General features: G+C 36.2%; 1 protein-coding gene across 2 annotated transcripts in view; it reads left to right on the top strand.

Annotated features, from left to right (window-relative positions):
- MSH3 (mutS homolog 3) overlaps positions 1-10750 on the top strand; it is a 112848-nt gene extending 102098 nt beyond the window's left edge. For both annotated transcript variants that reach the window (XM_054053713.1, XM_054053712.1), the window contains exons 21-24: positions 2835-3021; positions 3234-3363; positions 5922-6096; positions 9561-10750. In XM_054053713.1, coding sequence (XP_053909688.1) covers positions 2835-3021; positions 3234-3363; positions 5922-6096; positions 9561-9669 — 601 coding nt within the window. In that variant the 3' untranslated portion in view covers positions 9670-10750. The remainder of the gene's footprint in view (positions 1-2834; positions 3022-3233; positions 3364-5921; positions 6097-9560) is intronic.
- The last annotated feature ends 1343 nt before the right edge of the window (positions 10751-12093 follow it).

Below are 12093 nucleotides of genomic sequence, written 5' to 3' on the forward strand. Positions count from 1 at the left end.
CAAAGTAACTGAATCTGGTAGAAGCTTAGTGGGATTTCTTACTGCTGATTTAAACTTGAAGAATTGTTTAAGGAATAGGTATTTTGACTCAAATACTTTATTTTAGAGTAATATAGCATACACTTAGGGAGCAATGCCTTTCTACATATGAACTGTTAGTGTTATAGATGCAATTACCAACATTAAACCAGTTATTCTTAATTGTTTCTGGGCTAATATTGCTTATCACCTAAGTTTAAAAAACTAGTGTGGTAATTCTGGTGTCTAGGGCAGAGGCAGAAAGAACTATTTTATCCATTTTCAAAGGACAACATTTAAGAGTTATGTCATTTAAAAATACATCTTTTTTTTAAAGTCTGTAAGTAAGTCTGAGTCAGATTTGAACATTTTAAGATGCTGAAAAGAAAGGCTTCTTTTCCAGCTGTTGTTAACAACAGCAGAAGGATAATACTAATTTCTGTTTGTATCTTGAATGAGGAAGTTTTAAAAATTATTTTAGTGAACACAGACTGGATAGATAATGACTGATTTTGAGGGCTCTATAGAAATACTGCAATCCAACTGGAAAAATAGAATGCAGAACTCTCAATGTAATCATTATAGATGCAGAACTGACAGCCTGGTTATATAGAAGCTGTCTCTGTAATGAAATGCCCAATAAAAATGATGATAAAATAATAAGACTAATAATCCTAATCTTGCAAACTAAGATTAAAGTTGCCCATTATGGAGCTAGAGATTGGTTGCACCTAAAAATATTTCTTGTTTTCATGAACTTATTTGTAGTTAATAGTGTTAAAAGGAGATCTAATTTATATTGTTCTCTGTAGATCAGTGTGATATTGCAATAAAGGGGGATTATTTCATTTTACAGTAGTACATGATGACTGAACCAAACTAGGGAGGGGTCTGGGGGATGTTGGAGGCACTGTGAGAAATTCAGTAATATGTTCATGGTTCTTAACCCAGCGTTTGAAAAGATTGCAGCAGTAAATGGATTAATAAAATGTAATTTCATAATGCCTCAATATGCTGAGTTATGTATTCAATTCAGTGAAGTTAATGTAAAGTTTAATTAGCATATGTGCAAAACACTTTTAATCCAGAGTATACCTACTGTGCGTGTACATAAACACATACTCAATGAACTAAAAAAACCCCTCAGATAGTCATTGTAAGGCCCATATGCAACCAAAATTAGTTTATTATTGAAGATGTGCATATTATGAAGTTATGCACACCACCATACCAAATCTCCAGGGTGGGAACCAGAGAATATGTGGAAATCATGATAGTACTATGCCTAGCCTGCTAGTTTTTGTTACTGGTAGTCAATTACTCTTGACAATCAAAAGATCCTCATAATATGATTAGTGTCTTGCTAGTGATTCTTTAGGCAACAGAAGCAATTATATTGGAGAGAGGTGCAACAGAAGACTGAGAGAAAAAAGCTATATTGGGATTTTCTTGAACAGTCTTGATTAGTTTTAAATACTGTTGTGGCCAGCTGTTATATCTGAAAATGTAATATGCTAAGCCCATGAGTCAGTTCTCCTTAAATCATTGTGGCTTGTATGTAACTATATTATTGGCTGATGAGAGTGAACAAATCCATTCTTATAGCCCTACTCAGTATCTTGCTAATCATAAACTATCTCGGAAGTGTTATTATAATGTCATTAGTGTAAGTGAAAAGCATGTATGGAAAAAGAGAATTTTCTTTTTTCCAAGTGAAAGCATATTAAGTGAATAGGTCAGGAAAGTTGCAGAAAAAGAGAAAAACAGGGTGAATTACCAATAAATTTCTCAGATGAAAACTGCAGTTTCACAACCTGAGATAGAGTTTGGTGATTGAAGGTTGTATGAATCTGGACCATAGCCATGGAAAACTTGTATGAGACATGAAGGAATTTGTGTGTGTGCGCGCACGCGCATATATGGGTGGAGCAGAGGAGAAGCTCACCTGCACGGAGACCAAGTTCAAGGACAGTTGTGTAAAAGGGTAATAAGAGAAATCTTTCTTTTACAGTCACACTTAAGCATGCTAAGTGTACCTTTGAGTATAAGATTGTGTACCTTTGTAATTAGGGGAGGTCATTGGTATTTTGTTACTGCCTGAAGGAACTAACTGCTGCATCTGTTTGGATGCACAAATACCTGGACACATGAGTGTCCACTCTATCTCTACATGGAAATACTACTATTTATACTTTCAGGTGTTGCGAGCATTTAAAAAGTGTACAAGTGATATAGTCAAACTAAACCAAAAAAAGCTAAATTAATTTTCATAGCTACATTTGCTGGAATCCTTGTGATCTGGCTGATATGAATTCCGTTTGAGAGAAGAGCTGGCTGCCTCATACTGTTTGTCAAGGTGGAAGAATTGCATGCAAGGAAATACTACCTTGGCTACCTCCTCTTTTTCCCCAATTCCTGTAGTTGACATGGGATGCTGAAATTTCTGTCTGTGGATTTACAGTGGAACTAGATTACTGATGTACAGCCTAACCTCCCTCAGATGCCCATAGGGTCAGTACACCCTGTTGTTTTGGGGAATGCATGCATGCTCTTATTTAATGGTACATAAGTAGCTCTCTCTGGACCTTTCAATTTTAGAGTACCCTTGCATCCATGTCATGTGATGTTGTTGCTTTTTTCCTAAGTAGTAGCTTATTCTGGAAGATGGATGTTCCTCCTGGGTTTTGCTGCTCTGCTTGGATTAGCCACAAGAGATTTATAGCAAAATTGTTTCATTATCATAATTATTTTTTTGTCAGCATTATGTGGCATTTGTTTGGACTTAATAAATTGATCTGGTTTGTATCCTGATGCAGAATGGGTGCAGCAGACAATATTTACAAAGGCCGAAGTACCTTTATGGAAGAACTGACAGATACTGCAGAGATAATAAGAAAAGCAACTTCAAGATCACTAGTAATTTTGGATGAATTAGGAAGAGGAACTAGCACTCACGATGGAATCGCTATTGCTTATGCTACACTTGAGCATTTTATTAGAGATGTAAGTGTTCAGTCTGACACATGCTTGTGAATGCTATTTCAATCTCTACTACAACAGGCTGGCATTGACATGGTGTGTATTTCTTTGTAGAAATGTGGGATGTCTAAACTTGGAGCAAAGGTATATGGATAAAGAATACCAGTTCTGTGTTACTCTGTTTAAAGAAAAATACGAAGGAAAACCTTGTTATGTGTCTGGTTTTTTGGTTGTAGGTGGAGTCACTGACACTGTTTGTCACTCACTATCCCTTGGTTTGTGAGCTAGAGAAGATGTATCCAGAAAAAGTTGCTAATTACCACATGGCTTTCTTGGTGAATGAAGAAGAAAATGCTGAACAAAAAGGTACAGTGTATATCCGTCTGAGATTCTGGCACTGTAGGTATAGGCTTAAATTGTAAAATTGTTATGGTAATTTAAACCTCAACATGAAGCATCCAGAACATCTTCATCCAGACTCATTAGAGTATCAGCCTATACACACATTTTGGGAGAGCTTGAAAACTGAACAACCATTTTCATTTAATGTTTAATGTAAGGATGGCTGAGCTACATCAGATTGACTCAGCCCAGTATCCCGCTTTTCGCAGCAGGCAAATATAAAGGATTAGGGAAGAAAGATTAGGAATCAAACATATGGCAACTCTTTCTCTAGAAGATCTCACTGTTTGCAAACATTTGCTGTTTAGGGGGCTTCAAAAGCTAGCTATGTTTCCTGTTTTTTAGTATCTGCAGTGGATGTAATTTCAACAAGGTTTTCTAGCTTCTCTCAGTATCCTTGTGTACGTTTAGGATTTTCAACCTACTGTGTCAGGGAGCTCTAAAATTTAATACTGTATTGTAGAAGAACCACATCATCTTGTTTGCTGTGAACCTCCTCCGAAACAACTTGTAGCTTCACCTGATAGTCCTGGTTCTTGAATTAGAAGAGGTAGAGGAATACTCTCTGTTCATCCTTTCTGTGCCATGCATAGTATTGTACATTGATTATCATAAATTCCATTCAGTTCTGGTCTTACCAAGCAGAAGAGTTACAGCATTCCTTCTTCTTCCTGTCAATGTTGTTCTGAAATAGTGAGTATTTTCAGTAAAGTTTTGTCACCTTACTGCTTAGATGTTTTGTTGTTTGATAATGGGTATGTTGAGGAGCTCTGTCTAACTGCAGTGATGATCTACCTTCATGGAAAACTGTCTGCTTCCTGTCTTTAAGTGATTACTTACAAATGCAAAGGCTTTTAGTTTATAGCTGCTTAGTTTACAGAAGAGCATTTGATGCAGGACTCCTGTCAAAATCGTTTTGGAAATCTGCATAAAGTTTATCCACTAGATCTCTCTTATTCACATGGTTTCCAAATGTACAACAGATTTGTGATGAAGGATTTCCCTCCATACAAACTGCTTTGATTTTTTTTTTTATTGAGACAGGTTTAATCAGGTGCTTAACAACTCTGCCTTTATTCTGGGTTTCCTGTTTGCATAGTAATGGCCTGTTCCCTGAATTTTTAAAGATTTTAGAGGTTTTTTAAAGTTGGCATGGTATTTGCCATTAACCTTCTTAATAATCTGCTGACATTGTAAACTAATCAGAACAGGGCACTTTATTTGCCACTAAGTAATATGTTTAAACATATAATCTCTCACTTTTAAAGTGGTTTTTTGAGAGTTGTTTAAAAATTTAGGGTTTGACTAGAGGGAAATTTTGGCTTTTATATGATGTTTAATGTTAGAAGCAGGGATACCAGAAATATGTGTTAACTTTGAAGAATATGTTTTGAGAACATATATTTCAAAGTAATGTTTTGTTTAGGTGATCACCGTCTAGCCATACTGGCATTCCCTACTAAGAGCATCGTTCTCCTGAGCGTCAGCATGTCCTTTTATCACAGAGTTCAGTAATTGAACTGTTGATTTCTGATACTCTCAGGCAGTTGAGATGCAAAAATCACTACTTACTATTCCTTAATTATCGTGTCCATGAAACCCTATACTTTTTGTTTCAGTGTGTTGCTTCAGTTGATGTGAACCTTCAGGTCATATGTAGTCTTTACTGTTTGGTTACAGAAAGCATAATAGGTATAGTACCATAGCCTGCAAGCAACAACACACCTAAATGTCTTACTCTGCCTGTATCTTTAGCTCCTTATATCTTAACATTTTAATTGTTTTATTTGGGTGAGTTTTATTGCATGCTTTTTTCCAATGTTTGCTTTGGATTACTCAGATCAAGTCAGCTTGAATCATCAGTATTTATGGAAATATCCATTGTTTCTAAACCCCTGCATTTTTAAGGCAGAAGGATTAATGACAGTGAATGACTCCATAGTTTTTCTGCTCTTTACGTGAGCCCTGGATTGTGCAGAGATGCAACAAGAATATCTAAAGAGGAAGAGGAAAAAGTAATCAAATTTATAATGATGGCTCTTACGTTCCAATTTTATTGTCATGGAATAGAAAGAATCCCTGGCTGAAAATAGACCGTCTTAACCTTGGGTTTTTCCAAAGCATTTTCTATGGCTTCTAGTTTCCTGGTAGGCAGCAAACTATTTGTTGTACTGTTGTTACAAACTTCTTAATTGTGAGAGTACTGATGCTTCCTTTATTTGGTCGTTACTCAGCAAGTGTGAGATACAATATCCCAATTATAGCAAAATTAATCAATTTGACTATAAAGATTATCAGTTTTACAGTCATAAGCCTGCTTGATGAGCACCAGGTAAAAGTATTGTAAAGAGTTTTTTAAGTCTCATAATGGGAAGGTAAAATGCATGGTCTCAAGGCAGTGGAATAAGTACATAGGAAGCATGAATGATAATGAGACCGCAGTATCTGACATTTTGGTCTTTGGTCTACTGCATTCTATTAACATAATAGAGGAGTTTTTAATTTTGGTTTTATTTTTTTAGGATCTGAAGATGAAGTGAATCCTGAATTTATCACTTTTCTTTATCAAATAACTAAAGGAGTCTCTGCAAGGAGTTATGGGCTAAATGTTGCCAAGCTGGCAAATATTCCTGAAGAAGTCTTGAAGAAGGCAGCTCACAAATCAAAGGAGTTGGAGACAACAGTGACTATTAAAAGGTCAGAACAACTGTGATTTTTTTTTTTCCCCTGCTTTTCCCCAGTGAAACTTCAGTTATGAAGCAAGGAGCATTTCACACAATGTACATTAAAACAAACAGCAAGACCTACTTCAGGTATCCTCTTACCCTTCAGGGAAGAGACAGTGAAGCAAAACAGAAAAAAATGTTAAGGAAATTGTACTATCCATTTCAATCAAACCTTCAGATTTTATAGTTATCTATTATGTCAGAGGTTAATTGCTACCCTCTGAAACAAGATTGGAAAAAAATAAATGCACGTGGAGCTAACATTATGGATAAACTTTTTAGTTATTTTCTTATGGCACATACTATCAAATTTATTCTTTCAGCTATGTATTTTCACTGTTTTCAGGAATTTGAAATATAATTGTCCTCTAATACCTATTTCTGTTCTCACCAGTGATAGTGAAAATATTAATGGATTTAATTTAGAAAGTATATTTTTCATTTTGGAACCTGAAATATTATTTGTATACTATAATCTAGAAGGGAATGAGGATATTCTTCTTCTGATTTAACTTAAAAATAAATATAATATATCTTGTTTGCCCTCCAGAGACACAAAATTTTCCTGAACATCCAGGGATTTTAATCCTTTTCAGATAACCAATTTTATGTTCCTTATATATTAGACTAGCTATAAAAGTTCCCATATATATCAAATAGCATCATCTTTATAAAACCTGTAATATTATTTACACAGTTTAGATATAAATGTGTGCTGGTGTTGATACTAATTTCCATTGATTTTCTTGTTGTCATTATTTTCAGTGGCAAATACTGTTGGCAAAATTGAAATCACTCTTAGAAATATAATAAATCAAGATCTTTGTGTCTGATGACCATAACTAACCATGACAGAATAATTGGTTGTGAGAAAATTTGACATACTAATGTAGGTGCAAGCAGTCATTTTGAAACTTAGCAGGGCTTAGTGCTTAACGCTAGTTTTTATCTCCTTTTAGAAATGCAAAATAACATCATTCTATTGAGGATACATGACAGTTTACAGGAAAGATAATGCAGTAGCTATTGTTAGTTGGAAATAAGAGTCTATAATTGACAAAAGTAAAGCCACTGATTACCAGCAGTAATCTAGTATCTTAACTCTGTTATAGGATGTGTAAGGTTCCAAAATGAAGGAGAAGTTGTTTTTCAGAAAGGTGAGAGTATGAGCTGGAAGGCCGGAGTTACTGTGTAGTAAAATTAAGGTGTGTGAAATTTCCTTTGGTTTGTCTTCATTTATTTCTGTGAAATTCATGGTAGCGTGTTTGCTGGGACAGGGACTTCTAGCATGTTCTTCCATTGCTGAAAAGAGAGTTAATTACATACAAAACAAATTATCAGTAAAAATAGAATGTGATGATATAGTTAGACTGATTTACAGTGCCCACAAAGTGACAGAATGAGGGCTGACTGGGCAATCTTACTTGTGGGACTTAACTGATACCATTTATCAGCTTTTGAATATGTAAGATACCATCTGTGTTTTAGCTTTCAGTATGTAATTTGCTTGTATTCTTAAAGTGAAAAAGAATAAATGCGTAATCTAGAGCAATGATGAGTAGTGTATCCTGACTGACCACTAGGGCTGGAAGCCCCCGCATCCCACACTTCACAGCAGATGGCTGCTGCCTAAGCTGCCCAGAGTGTGTTCCACATGCAGCTGCTGGAGGGACTGCTTCCTACCCTTTTCTCTGCGGTGCCAGGGCTGGTTTTTGCATGATCATAGAGCAGGCCAAGTCAGGGATCCGATCAGGCGAAGAGTCATTCTTTCTCCAGTTGATATCACAGAAGTTCCTGATGTTCCGCGTGACTTTACAGGGCAATAGAGCTGGGGAGGAGTCTGGAGCACAAGTCTTAAAAGGAGCAGCTGAGGGAACTGGGGTTGTTTAGCTTGGAGAACAGCAGGCTGAGGGGAGACCTTATCACTCTCTATGACTGCCTGAAAGGAGGTACTAGTGAGGTGGATGTTGGTCTCTTCTCCCAAGTAAAAAGTGGTAGGATGAGAGGAAATGGCCTCATGATGCATCAAAGGAGGTTTAGATGAGTGGTGAAGCATTGGAAGAGGCTGTCCAGGGAAGTGGTGGAGTCCCCATCCCTGGAGGTGTTAAAAAACGTGAAAATGTTGCGCTTTGGGTCATAGTTTAGTAGGCAGGGTGGTATTGGGCTAATGGTTGGACTTGATCTTAGAGCTGTCTTTTGCAACCTTAATGATTCTAAGAATGCCATTACTTCCTAAAGAAGGAAAAGGTGGAAGTGAGACAAGGAGGAGGCCCTTGATTCTGGCAGCAGTGGTAGAGTAAAGGTAACGTTGAGGCTGCAGCCCTGCCTGCCAGACCAGGCAACCCCATGTGTAGCTTGACACTTTTGCCTTCCCCTTCCATGAGAGACAGTGCTGTGTAGGGAGTCAAGGACAAGAGACATCCACCACACGGCAGCTGCTGATTTGTCAAGTTTGACCTGCACGAGGTTATTCCTTCATTATAGAACTCTCATATGCTCTTTGGAGGGAAGTTCATGCATCTGGAGCTCAAGTCAGTGAAAAATAAAGGAAAAAAATCAAATGTGTTCTGATGATTTCACAGTGCATAAATTATTGTATTAAGTAATTCTTATTTTTTCCAAATCTCCTATGTAGGTCATTATGGAAGTATTTTTTTTTTATATTCCTGTTCATTTTCACTTGCCATGATATCATCTAAATGTCAAAGTATTCTTTTATACCTTCTCTCCTAGAAAATGGTTAAGAAATTTAAAAATGCATATGATATATCTGTGGTAGGAAATAAAAATGATAATAAACTTCAGAATCAAACTCAGACCTGTTCCTAGCACTGTACTTGTGCTGTCACAGTACTCACAGGCCAGCTGCCTTGTCATTTTTTTTTAAAAAATTTTCATATTATTTATGAAAATCCACTGGGTAATTCTATCCAGTCTTGACATCTTTGTTGTCAGGAATGTGTATTATCCCATTCTAAATGTCTGGTTATTAGTCACAGCTCTTATGAGTCCTTAAATCAGAAAATATTGAAACTAGGAAGGATGTGTACTCATTTAGTTTGAAAATGCATTATATCTCTATGATTCTAAAAGTGTAAATTTGTAGTAATGCTGAAAGTTACATGGTGCAAACTACGACATTATTTATTTCCTTTAGTGGTTTACTCTTGCTCTGTGTTCTATTTCAACTTGTCAGTGATTCTAGTACTGTAAATTAGTTATAAAATTAAATTGTTGATTATTGTGCTAGAGCAGTAATGCATATATTGGAAAATATTAAGTGATTGTTTAAAGGTCACATAGCATTTTGAACTCTGCGAACTTCTGTTTTTATGGTGTATAAAATTTTGCAGATGACTGTAGGGCACTCAAGGATTGATGTACATAATTTAAAAATGTGTCCTTGTTTTGATTGAATTTTTTTTTCCTCCCCAGAAAAAAGCAAAAGTCTTTTGCTGAAGTATGGAAGATAAATGATTCTCAGGAACTACAGAAGTGGAAAAGTATGTGTGAACCTGAAGATGAAAGAAAGGACAGTTTTTAATCCTCAAATCATGCTTAAAGATGGAAAAATTGGAGATGCAAAGTATAGGTCTGGAGACTAATAGATTCTATCAGGGTGTAGTTCTAGTTGTGTTGACTTTTCTGCCTTCTGAGAGATAAGAGATGCCACATTATGATATGATGCACCACATCCACTTTCTGACAGTGTGCAATTTTCTCACTCCACGTTGGTTCCCTAAAGTGTTTTCTACCCTTTTTTTAATTGCAAAATGTCTACTGGCATTGGATTTAGTTTCTGATATGTTTAGAGAACATGGAAAATTATGTTGGTAAATTATTAGGTAAATCTTTTATTTATAAAATAATGTCTTTTAACATTATTGGACTTAAGTTTCTAACAAAAAACTCCTCTCTGTTGGGAAAATGTAGCTGTGTCTTGACTATGCTTTATTGCTTTAAGAATGCCATAAAGAGACTTTTGTTGTTGTTCTAGTATTAATGCATTTAAAATTCACTGGTTTTGTAGAGCACTCCCTAAATTTTTTGTACTCAAGAAATTTAAGAAAGTGTCTGTTATGTGGCTGAACAGGAGAGTTTAATTGCCAGTGATGAGATTAATAGTGTGACTCGTATTTTTTCAAAGCAGCAGCACAAAACGTGGATTGACTGTGTTTTGTTTTCCCACTTCATTCTCACACATGCCTGCTTCATCATCTTGGCCTCTCCTCATTTTGGCACTTTCTGGCACAGTGTGGAGAAAGACTTACTGTAAACAATATTGGAGTATTTTAAGGGGAGGTGAAAGAGGCTATTTGAACTAGACAATTGGTATCCCCAGTACTCTGTCAAATGCAGAGTAAGTCTGGAAAAAAACAGAACTTATTTTTTAAATTTTTTTAGTTGCAGTTATCAAATATAAATTTCAAATGAGAATGTGATTTCCGAATTGGTTTACCTTTTAGAGGCATAACCAGGTGAAATATCTTGGTGTGAAAACAGGCAGTGATGTTACTTAAGCAGTGGCAAATAGTTTGCTGTATTAAGAAGATATATTTTAAGTGGAAAGAAGTGAAATAAAATATAATTTTGATTTTGCTATATGATGAATAAAATGAGGTTTTGTGGTCTTTGAGAGCTGAGCGTTTTTTTTTTCCAGTAAATGAGGGACTTTTATTCAAAATAATGCATGTCAGATGAATATGAAATAATGTCATTGTAAGTGATTGAATTAGCCTTTCCAATATGAAGAACTTCAGGCAGACAGGGTTGTATTTGTTTTTACGTGTGATAAACAGTTGCTAAGCTTCACCAATGACTTTTTCCAGGTTCTTCAGATGGCAAAGCATCATTTTAAACAAATAAGTTTCTCTGCTGCTCAAATAGCAGCAATCAATATGAGCATCTCTTTCTGGTGTGTGCAGTATATTTATCTAAACTGGAAAAGCAGAAGAAAACTTGTCTGTCAAGGTGTGGTTAACCATGTATGTTTATCTGTGCTACCCATTGTGAAGCCCAGTGAATGTAATACTCTGTTATTAATGTACACTGGATCTAAGGACCTCTCATCTTAGTCTTCAAAGAGAATTAATAAGCCATTCCTAAATTCCTATACGTGCTAAGAGTGCTTTTAGGAAGAGTCTGCCCTCAGGGGAGCATTCAGACTGTGCTCTGACAAGAAAAAAACACCTGGATGCAATCTGAAAACAGTGAAGAAATATAGTTAAGAATGGGGAAATGGTCATAGTATTGCTGGCCTGCTCATATGATCAAGTACAAAGCAATTGCAGCAGGCTTTTCTGTTAATGTCTCTGATCATGTTGGAAATAACTTGATTTTATCCCTTCTCAGTTCAACAGTAGTGGTTGTCTTGCTATCCTAATAGGGTTTCTTCTAGATTCACAAGGTAGTTGTTAAATGCTACTGGGTTTTTTTTTGGTGCTAGTTTTTGCAATTCCTAGCAGATAAGTCAAAAGTGATGACCATTTGAGAATGCACTGTAAGGTGGTGCATACTACTATTAGATTTGTTTACTGCTGTTTTTAGGATACATTTGTAGTGAACTGCACAGTAGACTTATCTCGGCCTTGTTCTGCTGACATGGGACAGCCACACTGGTTAACAGAGTGAGCGCCATGTGAGGGTGTGATGAGTTCAGAGCTCACTTGGGTACATTTGGGGAGCATGAGATGAAACATAGTCTAGACAGGCAGCCATACAGACATTCCTTGGCTTTTGGTAGCATAGAGTGCAAAAGGGATATAAAGAAACAAAGAGTTGTTGGAAAACATGAAAAGGCATTAATTTTGTTGGAGCTTTTTTTTCCATTTCTTTTGCTGTGGTAAGCTGGCACTTCTCTGTCAGAGCAGGACTCTTCCTCAGACACGGTAAGACGAGAAGCTGCTCTTGTGTTTGTTTGGAGTTTGGTTTTTTTCCTTTTCTCTTAAAGTACTGCATAATAAGCTTT

Source organism: Cuculus canorus, chromosome Z, assembly GCF_017976375.1.
Source record: "Cuculus canorus isolate bCucCan1 chromosome Z, bCucCan1.pri, whole genome shotgun sequence".
Taxonomy (NCBI): Eukaryota; Metazoa; Chordata; class Aves; order Cuculiformes; family Cuculidae; genus Cuculus; species Cuculus canorus.